We start from the raw sequence: 22,719 nt of genomic DNA, 5'->3' as shown, positions 1-22,719 counted from the left end.
TTTTATGTATTGAATCAGTTTTGCATTCCTGGGATAAGTCCAACTTGGCCATGGTGTGTAGCCCTTTAAATATGCTGCTGGACTCAGTTTGCTAGCATTTTGTTGAGGATTTTTGTATCTATATTCATAAGAGATATAGCTTGTAGTTTTTTTTGTGAAGTGTTTGTTAAAGGGTAATACTGGTTTCATAGAGTGAGTCAAGAAATGTTATCCCCTCTTTTATTGACCCCTCCTTTTTTTCTAAGATTTTATTTATTTTAGAGAGCAATAGGGAGCTCAAGGGGCGTAGGCAGGGGCAGAGGGAGAGAGAGAATCCCAAGTGGACTCTGTACAGAGTACAGAGCCTGATGCCGGGCTCGATCTCAGGACTCTGAGATCATGACCTGAGCCAAAATGAAGAGTCAGATGCCTAACCGACTTAACCACCCAGGTGCCCTGTTGACCCTTATTACATTTTAAAATGGTTTTACAATGTGTTTTGTATCCCTAAACATGTATTGTTTAATTTTACATGGTTTTGAGTATTTTCTTTTTATTTTTTGCTAAGATTTTATTATTTTTTAGTGAGCATGCACGAGAGAGAGAGCACAAGCAGGGTGAGAGGCAGAGGGAGAAGCGGACTCCCCACCAAGCAGGAAACCCAATGAGGGGCTTGATCCCAGGACCTGGGATCATGACCTGAGCCAAAGGCAGATACTAAACCGACTGAGCCACCCAGGCTGCCCAATTTTACGTGATTTTGAACTTTATGTAAATGGAAACATATTTCCTGGTATCCGCATATGAGACTTTTTCCAGAGTTTGGCTTTTGTTTTTATTATTCTGTTACTTTGAGTAGTTGTACTTATGTATTCTTCCTGACCACTGCTACACCTGACACCTGTATATATTGATAAATAATGTTGTCATTATCATTTTTCCCCTAGAAATTCTGTGGTTTCAGATTATAGAAAAGCCTTTAAAAACGTTAATTCCAGGGGCGCCTGGGTAGCACAGCAGTTAAGTGTCTGCCTTCGGCTCAGGGCGTGATCCCGGCGTTATGGGATCGAGCCCCACATCAGGCTCCTCTGCTAGGAGCCTGCTTCTTCCTCTCCCACTCCCCCTGCTTGTGTTCCCTCTCTCACTGGCTGTCTCTATCTCTGTCGAACAAATAAATAAAATCTTTTTAAAAAAATGTTAATTCCAAGTTTTATTTTACTGTGTTCATACGTGTTGCTTATAGTATCTCTTTTTGGAATTTATTATGGTTTCCTCTGTAACCTGATACGGTCTTTTTTGGTGAACATCCTATGAGTACTTTAAAAGGTATGCTTTCTATTTTCAGGCCACACACCTTAATATATTATTAAGGTGTTCAGTGTCCTTGTTTGTTTTTATCTCTTTAATCTGTCATTAAGTGAGAGATGATTTGAGTCTCCTAACTTTAATAAATTTCTAATTTCTGCATCATGAATGTTGCTGCTAGATTATGATAGATACCAAAATTTTTAGATACCATGGGTTGCCCTCATTGACAGTATAAAGTGCCTTTCTTTATCTTGTTGAAAGCTTTATAGTGTAATCTATACTTCACTTGAAAGTAAGACCTTGATTCCTGCTTTCATTTTGTGTATATTGCCTTGTATATCTTTGGGGTTTTGGGGGGTTTGTTTTTTTAAATTTTTCTTTTCTTTTTAAGGTTTTTATTTATTTCTTGCGCGCGCGCGTGCGAGAGCGAGCGAGCGTGAGCATGAGCAGGAGTGGGGGCAGAGGGAGAAGCAGACTCCCTGCTAAGCAGGAAGTCGGACCCAGGTCTCCATCCCAGGACCCTGGGATCATGACCTGAGCCGAAGGTCACTGACTGAGCAACCCAGGTGTCCGTGTTTTGTTTTGTTTTGTTTTGTTTTAAGATTTATTTTTTTGAGGGAGAGAACGGGGAGGGAGAGAAAGAATCTCCAGCAGACTCCCTGCTGAGTGAGAAGCTGGACAGAACATGGGGCTTCATCCAGTGATGGGGCTTCATCCAGTGATGGTGAGATCGTGATCTGAGCCAAAATTAGGAGTCGGTTGAGCATCCGACTGAGTCACTCAGGCGCCCCATCTTTGTTTTTTTTTATGTTTAGTCTTTCTGAATCACTTTGTTTTGGATGTGCATCTTATAATCATCATGCAGTTGGGTTTTGCTCTGCGTTACAATATAAAAAAATTTTTTATGACTTAACTATATATATATATATATATTTTTAAAGTAATCTCTCAATCTCACAAGCCCAAGATCAAGAGTCACATGTTTAAATGACCGAACCAGCCAGTGCCCCAATTTTGTATATTTTATGTGAGAGATAGGTTTGGTTTATTTTGTATTAGATTTTTAAAGTCACTGACTCTGTGGGATAGATAGAGATAGATACAGATGGATTGTATTTTTGTTGTAGTTCCCTTTAACTTAAAATTACCCTTTGTTCTCTATTTTCTTTTAGTGTCCGTTATTTTTGTACTTTAGAAGTGGCAGGTTAACCTGCTTTTGTCATCTTATTCCCTTCCATTTCATCTACCACCTAATATTAGTGAATATACTTGTATGTAGCATACAATTAAATATGGTTGTATAATACATTACTTGATTTTCAGTTTTGTTTTGTTTTTTTTAAAGATTTTATTTATTTATGCGACAGAGATAGAGACAGCCAGCGAGAGAGGGAACACAAGCAGGGGGAGTGGGAGAGGAAGAAACAGGCTCCCAGTGGAGGAGCCTGATGTGGGGCTCGATCCCATAACGCGGGGATCACGCCCTGAGCTGAAGGCAGACACTCAACCGCCGTGCCACCCAGGCGCCCCTGATTTTCAGTTTTGAATAAAATTCTTGTTACTTTTATTACAGTTGCAGTACTAGGCAAAACTCTAATCCCATTTGCTGTCTCTACCTACCCTGTTTTATAGTAATTAATATCATTTCTATTTTGTGAGGGGATATAGCATGTATCTTGTGATCTGACATGCTAGTAGCCCCACTTCTTTGAATCTCAGTTCTATGTGTAAATATATTCAAAGCCTGCCAATCCTTTTGCTGAGTTTTTCCTCATCATTTCTGCAGTTTATATCCCATAACTTCATTAAAAAGGATTGTGGGGGGGGGCGCCTGGGTGGCACAGAAGTTAGGCGTCTGCCTTCGCTCAGGGCGTGATCCCGGCATTACGGGATCGAGCCCCACATCAGGCTCCTCTGCTATGAGCCTGCTTCTTCCTCTCCCACTCCCCCTGCTTGTGTTCCCTCTCTTGCTGGCTGTCTCTATCTCTGTTGAATAAATAAATAAAATCTTTTTTAAAAAATTAAAAATTAAAAATTAAAAAATAAAAATAAAAAGGATTGTGTGAACAATCCTTCGTTATTTTTGTAGATTGAAAAAATTTTTATAAATAGTCAATGCCATTTTAACAGTAAATTAAATATCTGGTTTAAATTGGTCTCAGGCAGGTACTGCCTTTGGGTAGAAGCAAAATTCAAACTCTAGAACGATTTTCAACGTCAAAGAACAGCGTCTACATAAACCCCCCCCTCCCAAATAGGAGATCATAGTCATAATATAAACCCAACTGAGAAACTAGACATTCTGGGCTAGATTTAGCAGGAGAAGAGGGGGAAAAGAGCAGAATCACACCCCTTAAGGCTGAAGTTACTGTCAGCTCGGATACAGCATATAAAAGAAGCATATTTGATTTGTTTAAAGAAATAAAAAGGATTGAGATTATGAGTAAAGGGCAAGAGACCATATAAAACCTCATTGGGAGGATTTAATAGCAGATTATAGAGAGCTAAATATTAAACTATAATACTTGTGAAGAAATACCCGAATATAGCAAAGTGTAGAGAGGGAGGGCAAGAAAGAGAAATGGAAAATATGTGAAAAAGGTTGAGTTAGATGATAAAAAATGAGAAACTCTTAATACGTATCTAGACAGAGTTTGGTTTTTTTGGTTTTTTTTTTTAAGATTTTATTTATTAGAGAGAGACAGCAAGAGAGGGAACACAAGCAAGGGGAGTGTGAGAGGGAGAAGCAGGCTTCCCACAGAGCAGGGAGCCCGATGTGGGGTTCCATCCCAGGACCCTGGGATCATGACCTGAGCCAAAGGCAGACACTTAACTGCTGAGCCACCCAGGCACCCCTAGGCAGAGTTTTAGAAAGAAAGAAAAAGTAAGGCAGAGGCTCAAAGAAAAGATTCCAGAATTGATGAAAAACACAATTCACAGATTCAGCAACCCTAATGAATCTCAAGCAAGAAAAAAAAAAGTTTATCCATAGGCACAGCAAAACTGTACAGTAACAACAAAAAGAGACATAATCTTCAAAGAACTGTTGCAGTAACAAGTCAGAATACAAAGTTGATTCTGTTAGAATCTAATGGATCTTAAATGTGCTCAGAGCAGACAGTCATCCTAGAATTGTACACACAGCAAAAATGTCTTTAAGATTAGAGATAAAAATAGATGAATTTTCAGATAGAAAATTAGTTTGCCACCAAAAGACTCTCCTAAAAGAAATTTTAAGAACATACTTTAGGAAGGAGGAATGTGATTCCTATTTAGAAAGTGCAATGAAGAATCTCTTACAAATCAGTATTTAAGTGTGGGGGTGTGTGTTTTATTTAATCCAGTCTTCTGATCTCTTTTTTGAAAGAGTAAATCTTCCAAATCTATATAAATACTATTTTTTATACAGTAACCTTATAGAATTAATTTTTTAAAAAAGGTAGAATTAAAATATGCTTACGTAACCACCTTTACTAGAAGGATGGGTTCTTTTTTTTTTTTTTTTTTTTTAAAGTTTTTTTTTTTTTTTNTTTATTCGACAGAGATAGAGACAGCCAGCGAGAGAGGGAACACAAGCAGGGGGAGTGGGAGAGGAAGAAGGAGGCTCATAGCAGAAGAGCCTGATGTGGGGCTCGGATCCCATAACGCCGGGATCACGCCCTGAGCCGAAGGCAGACGCTTAACCGCTGTGCCACCCAGGCGCCCCAGAAGGATGGGTTCTGCTTGGCACTTGGTTCTTTATACTGCTCACTTTTTTTTTTTTTTTAAGATTTTATTTATTTATTTGACAGAGATAGAGACAGCTAGCGAGAGAGGGAACACAAGCAGGGGGAGTGGGAGAGGAAGAAGCAGGCTCTTCGTGGAGGAGCCTGATGTGGGGCTCGAACCCAGAACACCGGGATCACGCCCTGAGCTGAAGGCAGATGCTTAACCACTGCGCTACCCAGGCACCCCGATATACTGCTCACTTTTAAATCAGAGTCTTACGCAGATACATCTGATGGGAAGATCACATGTCTGAACCCTGGTTTTAAGGGAAGTTGAGAAAGTAAGTTTTCTGACTTCTAGTTTGAGAAAACCAACTGATAAGGAAGAATATCCACAAGTTGCTTAATAGCCAGTCAGAATGAAACTGCCCAGGTGCTTGGCAAAAATTATGATGAATGAGGGGTGCCTGAGTGGGTCCTAAGCATCTGACTCTTGATTTTGGCTCAGGTTAAGCATCTGACTCTTGATTGGCTCCAGTCATGATCTCAGGGTCGGGGGATTGAGCCCTGTGTCATATTCTGTGCTCAGAGCAGAGTCTGCTTGTCCCTCTCCCTCTGATCCTCCTGTTTGCACTTGCTCTGTCTCTAAAATAAATAAATAAAATCTTTTAAAAATTTATGGTGAATGATTGAATATGGCAAAAATTATAATGTGCTATATATTCACTTTTTAGTTTTAATAAATTTATCCAAACTGGTTCATCCTGGCATTCCACAAAATACAGCGAGCTTTTCTTATTTACTGATTAAGTAACTCATGTGAGAAATGGTAGATGATGGAACGGCCCTGAAAGTATATCCAGAGGATACAAAACTGAATAGAAGAAAGGCCAATATTAGAAGCCTTTGAAATGAGACTTGACTTTAGTTAGATCTGTTAACTAGAAGGATCTACTAATTGTGAGACTGATTTATCTACCCCTGCTGTAAAAGGCTAACAAGTCATCATTTATCATTCCTTTCCTCTTCTCATTCGTCTGTACTACCTTATAGCAAATGAACACACAGTTGACCATTGAACAACACAGGGGTTAGGAGCATGATCCTCCCCACAGTCAAAATGTGTGATAACTTACCAAGTAAGAGCCTACTGTTAACCAAAAGCCTTACCAATAATAGAGACAGTCAGTTAACACATACTTTGTTTTGTTTTTTTTTTTAAACATTTTATTTATTTTTTTTAAGATTTTTTATTTATTTATTAGACAGAGATAGAGACAGCCAGCGAGAGAGGGAACACAAGCAGGGGGAGTGGGAGAGGAAGAAGCAGGCTCATAGCTGAGGAGCCTGACGTGGGGCTCAATCCCGTAACGCCGGGATCACGCCCTGAGCTGAAGGCAGACGCTTAACCGCTGTGCCACCCAGGCGCCCCAACACATACTTTGTATATGTATTATATACTGTTCCTTATAATAAAGTACTCTAGAGAAAAGCAAATATTAAAATAAGAGAAGACACATTTACAGTACCATACCGTACTTACCAATACTGTAAGTTTATGTCCTCTGTTTATTTTTTTTAAAGATTTTATTTATTTATTTGACAGCACAAGCAGGGGGAGTCTGGCAGAGAGAGAAGCAGGCTCCCGCTAAGCAAGGACCCCAATGCAGAACTCTATCCCAGGACGCTGGGATCGTGACCTGAGTCAAAGGCAGACGCTTAACTAACTGAGCTACCTAGGCATCCCATGTCCTCTGTTTATAAGATGAACCATCTTTTAGTCCCTACATCAATATTGTCTTATATAAAACACTATAGATGTTATAGTTATTACTAATACCAGACATCAAAAATGAAGAAAAATGTGGAAAAAATTAATTTACAGGTATAACAATCATGCATTGATAATGAAGAAGCAGCAGTATGACTGCTTCATTTTAGCCTAGTGTAATCAATACGACTGCTTTACAGTAGCCTAGCCTATACACTAATGAATGGTTATAAAATTTTTATGGCCTACAGCAGTCATATTCATAATTAAGTAGTAGAAACATTGTTACATTTAAAATATATATTTCTATCTGAGGTGATACTCAGCTTCTCCAGTTACAAGGGAGAGAGCCATACTGTACATAATATAATTCTTTGAAAGCAAAGTTATGAAACAGTAAGAAAGCCAATACATTATTAATTTCCTATCAAATGTGACTTACCTTATTCCTATGTAAGGATAGTCTATTCACTTCCATACTAGTCTTGCACATGATGTCCTTCATAATGAGTACTTAGGCAATGATGATGACACAAAAACATCGCACACAATTCTTGCCATATAGTTACTGCATTTTTACACAAAGGCACTAACACACACACGTTTATTAACTGTACGGCATAATGATTATATACTGTTCATGAAGTGGAAGTGGGTTATTATAAAGGTCTTCATCCTTATTGTCTTCACGTTGAGGAGGAAGAGGAGAGATTGGTCTTGCTATCGGGGGTGGAAGATGTAGAAGGGGAAATAGAAGAGGTTGACACCCTTAGTGTAACTTTACAGAAATATGTCATTATTTCTGTCTGACTTTTTTTGCTTTTTCATTTTTAAAAAAATGTTTCTAGGGCACCTGGGTGACTCAGTCAGTTGGGCATCTGCCTTCAGCTCGGGTCATGGTCTCGGGGTCCTGGGGTCAGGCCCCACAACAAACTCCCTGCTCGGCAGGGAGTCTACTTCTCCCTCCCTCTGCTCATTCTCACTCGCTCTCTCTCAAATAAATAAAAATCTTTAAAAAAAAAATGTTTCTGTACATCGTCTTCTACCCCTTGCTTTAGTTTCATTGTCCATATCATAAATGGGTCCATGTGGTAAAAGAAGTCGAAAGCAGTCTTGAATAATCAGAACCCTTCTTCCAGATAGTGTACTGTCCATTTGTTTTCTGACATTGCTTCTGCATTTCCTTTCTTATTGTCTGGCACTGGTTTGGAAGCACTTATCTCCTGTTAATTCCTCTGGTGTGGTGTCTGTTAATTCTTGAATTTCTTCAAAATCCATATCTTAAAACCCTTACCTACCACCACCTTTCCCCCCACCCCCCCCCATTATCTACAGTCTCTTTTGTGATTTCCTTGATTGGCTGAATTGTAAATCCTGTGAAGTGATGCACAACTTCTGGACACAGTTTTCTCCAGCAGGAATTTATTGTTTGGGGCTTCTGTGACTTTCGTGGCTTTTTCTATAGCAACAGTGGCATCTTCAGTGGTATAATCATCCTGGACTTTCATGATGTTCTCCTTTTTGAGGTTCTCTTCCATAGCGTTGACAATCCTTTCTATAGTGTGCTATGTATAATGTCCTCCTGATCTAGAGGCTGAATTAGAGACACTGTGTTTGGGGGCAAATAGACCATTTCAGTGCCTTCGCTGTTGAACTCATCAGGTTCTAGGTGGCCAAGGACATTGTCAAATACCAAAAGAAGTTTAAAAGGCAATCCATTACTTGTAGGGTACTTTCTTACTTCAGGGACAAAGCATTGATGGTACCAATCAAGAAGAAGCATTCTTGTTGTTCAGCCTTGTTGTTCAAGCCTTCTTGTTGTACAGCCATAAGATTGGCAGCTAGTGTTTATCTTTCCCTTCAAGGTTGGGGGTTAGTTTTATAGGTAATGGCAGTCCTGATCATAAACCCAACTGCATTTGTAAAACAGTAGTGTTAGCTTATCCCCTTCTGTCTTAAACCCTGGTGCTTGCTTCTTTGTTTCTAATGTCCTTTGGGCATTTTCCCCCCAGAATAGGGTACTTTTGTCTGCATTAAAAACTTGTTCAGGGGCGCTTGGGTGGCTCATTCGTTAAGCCCCTGCCTTCTGCTCAGGGTGTGATCCCGGAGTCCTGGGATCCAGCCCCACATCCGGCTCCCTGCTCCACTGGGAGCCTGCTTCTTCCTCTCCCACTCCCCCTGCTTGTGTTCCCTCTCTTGCTGGCTGTCTCTCTCTATCAAGTAAATAAATAAAATCTATTTAAAAAAACAAAACGAAAAACTTGCTCAGACAGGTAACCTTTCTCCTCGGTGATTTTCTTAATGGCATCTGGGAAATATCTGCTCCTCTTGGTTGGCAGAAGCCGCTTTTCCTGTTATCTTGACATTTTTTAGCCAAACCCCTTTGTAAAATTACCAAACCATCTTTTGCTGGCATTTAATTCTCCAGCTTTAGATCCTTCACCTTTTGCTTTAAGTTGTGATGTAATCCCTTTGGCTTTTTTTAAACCTTATCAGAGTTCATACGTATTCCTTTCTTACAGCAACCCTAAAGCCACACAAAAACTGCATTTTCAATATGAGATTAAAAGGTTTTACACAAAGTGGGGCACCTGGGTGTCTCAGATGGTTAAGCGTCCAACTCTTGATTTTGGCTCACGTTTTGACCTCAGAGTTGAGAGATTGAGCCCCACATCGGTTTCTGCGCTGGGCCTGTTTAAGATTCTCTCTCTGCAGGACGCCTAGGTGGCTCAGCGGGTTAAGCATCTACTTTCAGCTTAGGTCATGATTCCAGGGTCCTAAGATCAAGTCCCACATCGGGTTCCTTGCTCAGCGGAGAACCTGCCTCTCCCCCCACTTGTGTGTGTGTGCTCCCATGCGTGTGCACTCTCTCTCTCTGACAAATAAATCTTTAAAAAAAAAAAAGATTCTCTCCTTCTGCCCCTCCCTCCCCCCACCCCACTCGCTCTCAATAAATAAATAAAGGTTTTGCGCCTGCTAATGTAGCTGCAGCGATAGCTTCATGGATTTCCTTTTCTTTTTTTACAATGGTCCTTACACTTTCATTTCAAGACTCATTTATCTTGAAATGGCAGGCAGCCACTGTTGCAGATGTGAATCTATGGTCTGTATCAAGCAATTCAAATTTTTCTTAGAATATCATGACTTCTCTCTGCTTGTGAGTACTTCCAGCATCACTAGTGGCACTTTGTATGGGTCCTGTGTTGTTATTCAAGGTTTACAACATTGCACTAAACATAATGAAAAATACACAAGAACTGGGAGATATCACTTTTTACTGCAATACCCAATTTGCCAGAGAGCCAAACTGCTCATACAGAGACAATTAGCATCACACATAGCTCTAAGTGGATACTTGCAACACTTGAGCTCACCCCAGTAGCAACAGGAGATGGCTATGAAATTATTATAATAGTACAGCATGTACTACATTTAACTGTATGCAGTCATAATTTAATACATCATCTTTACATTTGCTTACATTTCTCTCTGCTAGGGGTGCCATGTAAGGCCTGTAAGTGTGCACCCAAGTTTTGATAAATTATAACTTTTTTTCTTTTCAAGTAGGCTCCATGCCCAGTGTGGATCCCAACGCAGGGCTTAAACTCAAAACCCTGAAATCAAGACTTGGCTGAGATCAAGAGTCGGCCGCTTAACTGAGCTACCCAGGCACCCCTAAATTTTAACTTTTTATAATAGATCTGTATATATTTTATGGTAGTGAATGATAAAGGAAGCTAGTATCTATATGTATTTTATGCATTAATGGCATACTGTTCATTTTTATTGATATTTTTAGACTATGGGGTTTATCTGTTTTTTCAGATTGTTACAAATCTCCAAAAATTTTTCCAATATATGTACTGGGAAAAAAAATCCTCATATAAGTGGACCCATGCAGTTCAAAACCATGTTGTTAAAGTTCAGCTGTACTCAGCTTGTTTTGAGATGTCATTTGATATCTAGTTTTTAAGTGGAACTGGTGAGGCAAATTGGACCACCTTGTTGGGTCAGTCTTTAGCCAAAACCTCTAAAGACCAGTGGATAACCAACATATCTGTGTTGTTTTTTCAGATTAGCAGTGCAACTTATTTGGAGAATAGCTTCTTAATATTTAACTCCGTAACTGGCCACAATCTCAAGTAATGCTTTTTGCCTTAAAGTCTAAAAAAGATGGGGCACGTGGCTGGCTCGGTCAGCAGAGCATGCGATTCTTGATCTCGGGATCATGAGTTTGAGCCCCATAGAGATTCCTTAAGGAAAAAAAAAATGTTTTATAAGTTAAAAAGTTGAGTATTGTAGTTGCTCCAGCTTTATTTTGGTTAGTATTTGCCTGGCATATCTTTTTCTGTCCCTTAACTTCCAACTTTTTAAGTCCTTGTGTTTTAGGGGTATTGCTTGTAATCAGGATGTAGTTGGGTTTTATTTTTCTGGCAGCTTCTTAATTCATTTACATTTCTTGTGATTACTTATCACTCTGTCTTTTTTACCTTCTACTTTCCTGATTTTTTGACATGTCTTGTCTTTATAAAATTGAAGCTTTTTTTACTTTTTTCCCTCTTTACTATTTCTATTACCCTTGGGATTTTAATGTAAATTATGCTTAGTTTAACAAAGTCTAAAGTTAACTCTATTTCAATTAATAGAAAGACTCTAGAACACTTAAACTTTGAATGCCCTCTTCTGTTATACTTGGCCATATCAGCTAGCATTTTGCTTTTATCATTTTTCAGTCCTGCAAACTAGGTGTTGTTTTTGTTATTATATATATATATATATATATTTCTTATTGCTTAACATTTACTCTCAGATTTCAGACCTTTTTACTGGCATCGTTTTCCTTCTTCCCTAAAGCACATTCTTTTTTTTTTTTTTTTTAAAGATTTTATTTATTTATGTGACAGCGAACGAGAGAGGGAACACAGGCAGGGGAGTGGGAGAGGAAGAAGCAGGCTCCCAGGGGAGGAGCCCCATGTGGGACTCGATCCCGGAACACCGGGATCACACCCTGAGCCAAAGGCAGACGCTTAACCACTGCGCCACCCAGGCGCCCCCTAAAGCACATTCTTAAGGAAACCGTGACTTTCAGGCCCACAGTAAGAAATGCATTTAATATTGCAACCATTTACACCTGAAACAGAAGCTTTACAAGATAATATTTACCCTTATGTGAAATATATTCTGTATTTTGCTGTTTTCCCCCTTTACATGCCTATTAAAATCCACTGAATTAATGCTGTGACCTACTGGTGAGTCACAATCTATGATTTTAGAAATACTGCTTTAGGGGGCTCCTGAGTGGCACAGTCGTTAAGCGTCTGCCTTTGGCTCAGGGCGTGATCCCCGCGTCTGGGATCGAGCCCCCACATCAGGTTCCTCCGCTGGGAGCCTGCTTCTTCCTCTCCCACTCCCCCTGCTTGTGTTCCCTCTCTCTCTGGCTGTTTCTCTCTGTCAAATTAATAAATAAATGAAATCTTTTAAAAAAATAGAAATACTGCTTTTGAAGGTTCTTTTTACTGAATCTGTTGGTGGTAAAACTCTTTTTATCTGGAAATGCCTTCATTTCTGAAAAATAGGTCATTTGGTATACAAATAAAATGTATTTTGTCTCAGCACACTGAAGCACACTGTCTTCTACCTTCTGTTGCTTTTGAATCTGCTGTCAGTCTGATTGTGGATGATCTTTAATTTTTTTTCCTGGGTATTTTATGATCTGATGGTCTTTGGTCCCTTTGTAGTCTCACTCAGTGATTCTAAGTGCATATTTTTATTTAGCCTGTGTGGTATACTTTGTGCTTCCTGTATCTGTGGAGTTATCTTACTAGCTTGGAAAAATCCTCAGCCCTTATATCTTCAAATATTTTCTCATCTATGCTGTCTATTCTCTTTTTCTGTGATTCCAGTTATACACGTGTTAATATTCTTACTATATTCTTCATGGTTCCTAAACCTCTTTTTCATACTATCTGTTTCCTTGTCTCTTTGCCACATTCTAAGTAATTTCAGTCTTTTACACTCTTTTCGTTTACTACATCTTTTTTTTTTTTTTAAGATTTTATTATTTATTCGACAGAGATAGAGACAGCCAGCGAGAGAGGGAACACAAGCAGGGGGAGAGGGAGAGGAAGAAGCAGGCTCATAGCAGAGGAGCCTGACGTGGGGCTTGATCCCATAATGCCGGGATCACGCCCTGAGCCGAAGGCAGATGCTTAACCGCTGTGCCACCCAGGCGCCCCTACTACATCTTTTTTTAATTGAGATATAATTTACATACTATAAAATTCACCTTTTTTTTTAAAGTGTCAGGTGGTTTTTAGTATATTCCATAAGTTTGTGCAACCATTGCTACCATCTAATTCCAGAACATTTCCCCCTCCCTACTATGTTTTTTAAAAATTTATTATTGGGGGGGCGCCTGGGTGACTCAGTTGTTAAATGTCTGCCGTCAGCCCAGGGCGTGATCCCAGGGTCCTGGTATTGAGCTCCACATCAGGCTCCTTGCTCCGCTGGGAGCCTGCTTCTTCCTCTCCCACTCCCCCTGCTTCTGTTCCCTCTCTCGCTGGCTGTCTCTCTGTCAAATAAATAAAATCTTTAAAAAAAAGTTTATTATTGGGGCGCCTGGGTGGTTCAGCCATTAAGCGTCTGCCTTCAGCTCAAGTCATGATCCCAGGGTCCTGGGATCGAACCCTGCATCAGGCTCCCTGCTCGGTGGGAAGCCTCCTTCTCCCTGTCCCACTCCCCTTGCTTGTGTTCATTCTCTTGCTGTTTCTCTGTCAAATAAATGAATAAAATCTTCCCCAAAAATATTATTATTATTTTATTAAATAGGCCCAGCACAGAGCCCAGTGTGGAGCTTGAACTCATGACCCTGAGATCAAAACCTGAGCTGAGATCAAAAGTTGGATGCTGGGACACCTGGGTGGCTTAGTCCGTTAAGCAGCTGCCTTTGCCTCAGGTCATGATCCCAGCACCCTGGAATTGATCCCCATGTTGGGCTACCTGTTCAGTGGAGAGTCTGCTTCTCCCTCTCCCTCTGCCTGCTGCTCTGCCTACTGTGCTCTCTCTCTCTGTCAAATAAATAAATAAAATCTTAAAAAAAAAAAAAAAGTTGGATGCTTAACCAACTGAGCCACCCAGGCACATGCTCCCTCCCCCCACTATATCTTTTTTGAGCTGTATCTTGTCTGCTTTTTCTAATTCATCCTCTAAGTAACTGATGAATTTTTTTGTTTATTTTCTACAGTTAGGTTTCTCAATTATAAAAGTCTCATTTGGGTCTTTCTACAGTCTGCCTAGGGTCTGTTTTTTGTTTTTTGTTTTTTTCTGTTCTAAGTAGGCTCCACGCCCAACATACGGCTTCAGCTCATGACCCTGAGATCAAGTCACATGCTCTACCAACTGAGCCAGCTAGGCACCCCTAATTTTTTGTTTGTTTTAAAGATTTTATTTTAAAAAATTATTTTTAAGCAATCTGTACACCCAACGTAGGGCTTGAATTCACAAGCCCGAGATTGAGAGTCATGTGTTCTACCAACTGACCTAGCCAGGTGCCCCTACAGTCTGCCTAATTTTTTAAATATGTTTTATGTTTGCTCATTGTTTTAATTCCATTTTATATTTTAAACATTTTATAGTTGCTTTATATTCCATAACAGACTATTCTAATATCTGAGATTTGGGGCATCTAAATCTATTGCTTGTTTCCTGTGACTCTCACTTATAGATTTTTTTTTTTTAAGATTTTGTTTATTCATGAGAGAGAGAGAGAGGCAGAGGCAGAGTTAGAAGCAGGCTCCCCAAGGAGCAGGAAGCCTGATGCAGGACTCCATCCCAGGACTCCTGGATCGTAACCCAAGCTGAAGGCAGATGCTTAACCATCTGAGCCACTGAGACGCCCTATAAATAGATTTATTTTCTTTTGTGTGTATAGTAATCTTTGATTGTAACCCCTATTTTGTTGATCTTAATCTAGGAAAATGTTAAAGGACTAAAATGGAGGATGCCTTCTGGGAGTATTTTTTATTCCCTCTGGCAAGACACAGAGGTTCTTGGGTATTCCAGCCCACTCACAGGTTCTTTCATTTATTAATGAGGGTTCTCTGGTCTGGCTTCCCATCTTGCTCAAACCCCAAGCTCCAGTGTCACCCACATGTCCTAAGAAGAGCCCTTGCCCATCACAGCCCTGATTTCAGTTTCAGATGATAAGTTGCTTTGTTTTGTTTTGTATTGCCTTTTTGAGGATTATACTTACTTCTGTGGTTTCTACAATGCAATAAAAATTGTGTTTTTTAGGGTGCCTGGGTGGCTCGGTCAGTTAAGTGTCTGACTCATCATCTCAGCTCAGTTCTTGATCTCAGGGTTGTGAGTTCAAGCCCCACATTGGACGTCACTGATGCTGGGTGTAGAGCCTACTTTAAAAAAAAAAAAATTGTGTTGTATATTTCTGGTTGGTTGGGTTTTTTGTTTTTTGTTTTTAGCCAGGAATAAGAGTAGGGGATTCCACCATAATGCCAAAAGGCAAAGTAAAAATTAAATTCTTTTTGGGGGCACCTGGGTAGCTCAGTTGGTTAAGCGTCTATTCTTGGTTTCTGCTCCAGTCATTATTTCAGGGTCCTAGGATCAAGCCCTGAGTCATTGGGCTCCTCGTTCAGCAGGGAGTCTGCTTCTCTCCCTCTGCCCCTCCCCCTGCTCGTGTGCATGCCTGCGTGTGCTTGCACATGCATGCTCTCTTAAATAAATACATCTTTTAAAAAACTTTATTTGAAGACAACTGTTTTTTTTAAAGATTTAATTTATTTGAGAGAGAAAGACGGGGGGGGGCGGTGGGGAGAGCATGAGTAGGGGGAGGGGCAGAGGGGAGGGAGAAGCAGACTCCCTGCCAAGCAGGGAGCACGATGCAGGGCTCGATCCCAGGACCCTGAGATCAAGACCTGGTCTGAGGATAGATGCTTAATGGACTGGGCCACCCAGGTGCCCCTGAAGACAACTATTAATTTAGATACTTCAATACAGTAAGTTGCTTAAAATCTTTATCATTAATGACATCCCATACATGATAAACACATGGATTAATTAATAGTACAAGTTTGCTGAATAAAATACAATGGCTACAAAAAAAAATGACAATTATCAGAACAACGACACACAGATTACCTGGCAGGTTGCCACTTGTGTTCCATCTGGGTTTTACTGGTATCACTAAATAAGCCCCCTTTTCTCTCTTCAGGTAAGACTGCCTCTTTATAACATTCATTTAAATTCTGTCAAGTTCATTTTTTCTTTGTATTTTGTGGTGCTTATAGGATTATGTTGATAAAGAGAAGGCAATTGCCAAAGCATTGGAAGACCTCAGAGCCAACTTTTACTGTGAACTCTGTGATAAGCAGTATCAGAAACATCAGGAATTTGACAACCATATCAACTCCTATGATCATGCACACAAGCAGGTGAGGAATTGCTTGCTAACAAAGAAAAAGATACTTTATTTGCTGTTGTAACTATTGAATTTTATAAATGTACCCAAAAAACTTGGTGACTATGTTTTCTTATATCTGCCAGTCTTTATCTGAGGTCCATCTGACTTACTTGATTTTTTTCAGTGACAGAAGTCCTGACAGACCTTTCCAAGAATTTATGTAGAGTGAAGAATTGTGAGCTTCATAAATCTTGCATAAAATTTTTGGCTCTGAATGGTTTCTATATTTGTGTTTAATTTGGTAATTCAACTGAGGATCACTAAAAGCTTTGTTTCCCTTTCTCCCTCTTTCTGAACATGTTAAACTTTGAACAGTTATCCCAGACTTTGGTCACTTCATCCTCTATATGTAGGAATTCCTGCTTATTGGCTACTATGTCCTATCAGTAAGTCATTTTGTTATTTGGTATACCTTGGAAGGTAGATAAATCTTGAGAAGAAAAACAGAATTAGATGCTGTCTTAACTTCAACAAAAAAACCTGATGCTGCATGTTGAAGAGCTTGCTAAAAAGTGGTTTATACTTTCTTTGCAGTCCTTTTTTTTTTCCCCCATTGGTTTAGAAAATAAAATTGTAACTAACTATTTAGAGGCATAAAGAAGGTAGCAGTAATTCCCCGGGGGGGGAATCTTAGAAGGAGGAAATGAGTCTTTGAATCTTATAGCATAGTTCTGGCTTATTCAAGAATTTTGAGCCATTTGATTTGGGGTGATTTTAGCAGTCTTTGGAGGTCTTTGGAGGTATAGTAGTTGTATTTGTTAAACTTGTAAAATATATGAGCATTGTTGGAATGCTCTCTTATTTAAGTGCATCTGTTGAACCAGCATTTTTTTTTTTAAGATTTTATTTATTTATTTGACAGAGATAGAGACAGCCAGCGAGAGAGGGAACACAAGCAGGGGGAGTGGGAGAGGAAGAAGCAGGCTCACAGCAGAGGAGCCTGATGTGGGGCTCGATCCCATAATGCCGGGATCACGCCCTGAGCCGAAGGCAGACGCTTAACCGCTGTGCCACCCAGGCGCCCCCAGCATTTTTTTTTTAACCTTTGCTTCGTCTTTCAACCAACCATAAGATTTCAGTGCACAGGTAAAGGGCAAGCTTTAAGTTTTACTAGTGCAAGGATAGTTTATAAGCTATTACACTTTTTGCAACAGTCTCTTCACATTTAACCACACCTAACCAATTTAAGATTCTTCCACTGATAGAGTTGTATTTGACAGCTTTGAATTTTTTATGCACCTTTGGACATTGTTATACTATACTGTCAGGTCTGCTTAATTTGAAGAAGAGAAAATTAGGATATATATGGCCAAGATATATTGGCGATTATCTTTTTCAAAGAATCATGTCAAGTTCTAACAGCAAATATTGCTTATCCAGTAACTTCTCAACCTTCTCAATGTATATATAATTCAAATTTTAGGGGTTATTTTTTTATGGAATTAAGAAAAACATTTAGCATCTAAACACATAAATGCCTTTTTTGGCTCTTGAGAATTTCTTCAATTAAGAATTGTCTGTGATGGGGTGCTTGTCTGGCTCAGTTGGTCAAGTATATGACTCTTGATCTCACCACTGTAGTTCCAGCCCCACATTGGGCGTAGAGATTACTTTAAAAAAAAAAAAAAAGTGACAAATTAGAAGACTCCAGAAGAAACTTTAAGCACCAAAAGGCCATTTAAAAAGGTTACACTTTTAGTTAATGAGAAATCCCTTGAGTAAAGTTTCTATTAGGAAAAAAGGTAAATCAGGAAAATTGTAATTCAGATTTGAACAATGTTTATATTGCTCTTTAAAGGGAAAAAATTCTATCAGAGCAACAGATTTACAAGTTAAATCTGAGTAGAAGTACAGAACTAGTGAAATTCACATTGACAACATTAATGTGATGAATGATAATGTTTTATTGATGATTCTTTCTACTTTAGTAATTGTTACAGCTCTGGTTCGTTTGAATTTGACATGTTTATTCTCCTGTGCACTTTGGGATGACCCAGTTCTCTCTCCGCTTTTCTCTATTGCAGTGGTTTTCCGCAGGGGGAGATTTTGTCCTCCAGGGAACACTTAACGCCGCCTGGAGACGTTTTTGATTACCACAATTAGGAGGGTGGTGCTACTGGCACGTAGTGGGTAGAAGCCAGGGGTGCTTCTAAACATCCTACAATGCACTGGAAAGTTCCTTGCAACAAAGAATCACCTTGCCCAAAATGTCAATGGTGCTCAGGTTGAGAAACCCTGTTCTGTTAGGTTTACTGAAAAACTTTCAAATATTTATGGTATTGTGATACCATTTGGCCTTTGCTTGGTACAAACAAATCACTGTCATTTTAAGTCCCCAGTTATGTTTTAAACATTTATAAAATACTTATCTAGATGATCCCAAATACTCATTTATTACTCTGGCTTTCTTTTTTTGTTTTGTTTGTTTTGATTATCATCAAAATGAAAATACAAAAGTAAGGATTTCTTATAAGGAACTCATGGACTACCTTTCCATTAATACAGAAATACGTCTGTGATCTTTGGTCTAGGAAGAAATCTTTAGCTGGTATGATTAATGAATGTGTGTGAGCTTCTTTCTTCACCGTGATCAAAAGCGCATCTTAGTATGAGTAAAAAAAGAACAGCGGTAGTATGAGTTTCTTGTTCTGTTTGCTTTTGGTGGAGTGTTCTTTATTTGGTTGAAATGTAGGCTTTTTCATCTTTCTTTATACTGCTCTCTTAGTGCAAATAGTAAAATCTTGAAACAATGCTATAAATATATAAACAAGAAAATGCACAATACTAAATTTTTTATAGTTCTAGTCTTCCCTGTACTTAGAATTTCTAAGGCGCCTTTAATTGCCCTTGGTACAACACAGCTAAATAATCCCTAAGAGGAGGTAGGTCCTATTTTTCATTCCTCTTTGATGGACATGAACTTATCGTACAAATGGACCTACCATTTTCCAAATTCATGCTCTAAAATCATAAAGACGCCCTGTCTTGTCTTCCAGGAAGGCACACAGGATTATTATGAATCTGAGATAATAGGTAAGTACATTCAACCCTATGTTAGTAATCCCTAGTTTGCATCTTCCATCAAATTTTTACCATTAAAAATTTCCAGAGAAATATTCTATCATAAACTGCTAGTATAGACAGCACCCTTATCTTTATTAAGCAGAAATAATCTCTTAAAAAGGCTACATGGTCACCCTCATTTGTGGTGATTTGGTGGGGTGGGGGTGTTATTATCATATGCCTCTCACTATTCAGTAGTTTTCTCAAATTTTCTAAGATTTTTGTGAAGAAAGTCATTAACCCATAAATATTAAGACCCAGCCTGATCTGCAAAGATGAAAAAGCCCATGAGACATTTGGCTCTTTTCAGCAATTTAACCCTCAATTTAAGGTGATAATTTCAGTACATTTTGAAGGGAAGGCCTTTCCATTCCTCAAGAGATAGCCCAATCTGTGATTCCTTTTTATTATGTAACTTAGTCCTGATATGCCTCAGTGCTTAATAAATATTAGTATCCATCTTCTATCCCTCTTTGCTTAATTAAAATACAAAGTTACTTTGAAACTAAACATCTTTCCATCTCTACCTCCTCGTCTCTTTGATTATTTTGCATATTTAAAAACATGGCCACTAGTGGATATGACTGTGGAAACCATTTTCTTGAGCTTTTCATGGGGCCTAAATTTCAAACTGCAAAGAGCATTCTCTTTTTCAGAGGTACATTTGTAGCAACACAATAATAGTGCCTTATTTTTCGCACTGTTCTTGGTTGTTGTTTTTTTGCTTTCTTTGGTGCCTTATTTATCTAGTCGGGATTCTCCCAGTCTTACTCTCTTTTATTTGTGCCACTAAGGTCCTCTTCACCAGCCTTGAGTACATAAACCAGAGATCACAAACTGTCCCACAGGTGTATTTTGTCTGGTCTTCGCAGTATTAGATTTTTTCTAATTTTGGTTGGTTCCCAGTTTTTAAAAATGAGATTTTATATAATTCAAACTTAACTTGGAAAATTGAAATATCTAAGAACCTCCTACATTTTAATGTAACAATTGGCTGAAGCTGAATAGTTGCTATCTCTTCAGAAAGGCGCATGCTAACTCTTCAATTAGCTTGGATTCCACTTTATCTCTTACATCAACTTGTATGACTCATTGTATTAACTGTCAAATCCCTCTAGACATTTGAGCTTGTGACCCAGGCCTTTACCTTCCTTTTCTCTCCACACAGGATTCTAGTTGACACTGGGGAAGTAGCACATTGAAAAGCTTCCTCCTTATTCCTCTTTAAGTGTTGGGTCCAACTTCTTTGCAATTTCAGAACCATCTGCAGTAGTCTGATCCAGTTATCAAAATCTGTACTGTAAAACATCTTTGAGAAGTTCTTTTTACTTGTAGAAAAAAATCAGTGTCTTGGTCAGAGGAAAGATTCGCTTTCAGCCTGCCTCTTTCTGCTATAATCATTTCAATATGAAACTCCTTTTATGTTTTTTGAAAAGACTGAAATCTCATTTAGTACCATGTCTGTTTCAACTGTAAAATTAGTGATTTTATGAGCTTTAAATAGCTGAACTAAAACAGAGTAAGTCTACAGCAACCACCAGTGACTGCTTTACAGAATGGAATCTACTACTGCATAATTTAGTTAACTTTGTCTAAACTGTTACAGTTACTTTTTGACAGCATTGCTTACTTTTGGTTGACTGTTAACAATATCCGGTAATATATATTACCAAGGAACAGAAATTTTAGAGTTTTCCTCGTTACTCAAAAATGAAATAGGTTCTCAATTGAAGTATTTTTCTGAGAAATTCCTTGGTGTTGGAAGGAACGATCATTTTTGGACTTCACGTGGCCTTCATTCAAGTTTGGAGTGGTCACTTTCCACTTGAAGTTTTAGTGTTTACTGGTTGCATTTTGCCTCTCAAGATCTTTTACTGCATTTGATCCTCTGTATGCTTGGTACATAAGGCATCAGGACGATAAGCACATCAAAACCAGTTGGACCTCTGGAAATCCTCTACAGATTTGAGGAAATTCAGACTGAGTTCCCTTTTTTGGTGCTACTTTGATATTCGGTGCAAGGGAAACACAAGAGTAAATTTTTAAAAGGCAATAAAAGAATAAATAAAGTTGAGAAATAATTCTAGGGCTAAAATAAAAAAGAAAATGAACTCTTCTAAAAGAAGTGAAACCACAGGGGCACCTGGCTAGATCAGTTGGTGGAGCATACAACTCTTGATCTTGGGGTTGTGAGTTCAAGCCTCATATTGGGCATCAAGCTTACTTTAAAAATAATAATAATAGAAGAAAAGAAGTGAAACCACCATTAGACACCAGTGAAGATATTCTATATATAATCTATATTTCGTGTGTTTATGAAATGTTTATCCTTAGAAAACCTTAAATTATTGTAAAGTTGTGAAATAGATTAGGAAAACCGTAAAGTATTTATGAATCCCAAAGCTTCATAAATGTTGACTTAAATAGCATAGGTCAGTTCTGAAGAGATTATACTTGGAGAAGCAAAGCAAGTGTGAAAAGAGGAATACATCCAAGAATTAGAGCATATTATAATTTTATTTTAATAACCTGTAGCAGGGAGATGAAAGTTTGTACCACTCTGTATGTTATTTTTCTCTGGGACTGTCTGCTTAATATAAGAGAATTGACATCATTTGGCTAGTCCTCCAAAAAATTGAGCATGTTTTGAGCCTTTTCACTTGTTTACTCTTACATACTCACTACCACTGCTTTTGTTGGGAATAGACTTCTTACATCCAGCTATCACAATCTAGTTAACCTTGGAAAACTGTTGCTGTTTAGGGGAACTGTCTGCTTTTGTGAGCAGGCAGGGATAACCCTAAATAGACCCTTTGGGAACTGAGTTTGCTGGTAAATCCTTTATTTTCTTCCTAGGAATTTCTAACTCTGTTATTTATCTTGGCACACATTCCCAATATGAGTAAAAATGATTCTACCCTATTTATTTTCTGTAGTTTTCAGCCCCTGTACATTTATATTTATCAGAGTGATCCACTGTGGTGGAGATTTTTGCGTGAGGGCTATATGTTCTGTTGTATTCTGAAAAGCTAAAGTGACCTAAGAAACAATTATAAGTCTGTGAGTGACAGTCCTGAAAAGAGAGCTCTGAACTGAGATGCTGCTGTTGCATTTCCTATAGGCCTAAGCAGTTCTTAGGAATTATGCTCCTTTATATTTTACGAGAGCAAACCTTTGCCTCTAGTTATGATCTGGAGAGCTATGTAGTTATGTGGATATTTTTAAGATTGATTTATCTATTAGAACGTGCACACGGGGGCAAGGGGTGTGGGCAGAGGGAGAGCAAGAGAGAGAACCTTAAGCAGACTCCCCACTGAGCACAGAGCCTGACACAGGGCTTGATTTCATGACCTGAGCCAAAATCAAGTCGGACCTCCAACCTACTGAGCCACCCAGGCACGCCATATATAGTAATA

The 22,719-nt window shown here is 38.9% G+C and overlaps 1 protein-coding gene across 5 annotated transcripts in view; it reads left to right on the top strand.

Moving 5' to 3' along the window:
- GPATCH8 (G-patch domain containing 8) overlaps positions 1-22,719 on the top strand; it is a 107,314-nt gene that overhangs the window by 67,635 nt on the left and 16,960 nt on the right. For all 5 annotated transcript variants that reach the window (XM_002919743.4, XM_011225655.3, XM_019800217.2 and 2 more), the window contains one exon: positions 16,068-16,211. In XM_002919743.4, the coding sequence (XP_002919789.1) occupies positions 16,068-16,211 (144 nt within the window). The remainder of the gene's footprint in view (positions 1-16,067; positions 16,212-22,719) is intronic.

The sequence above is a fragment of the Ailuropoda melanoleuca genome, chromosome 13, assembly GCF_002007445.2.
Source record: "Ailuropoda melanoleuca isolate Jingjing chromosome 13, ASM200744v2, whole genome shotgun sequence".
Lineage (NCBI taxonomy): Eukaryota > Metazoa > Chordata > Mammalia > Carnivora > Ursidae > Ailuropoda > Ailuropoda melanoleuca.
This window is presented reverse-complemented; position numbering and strand designations above follow the sequence as displayed.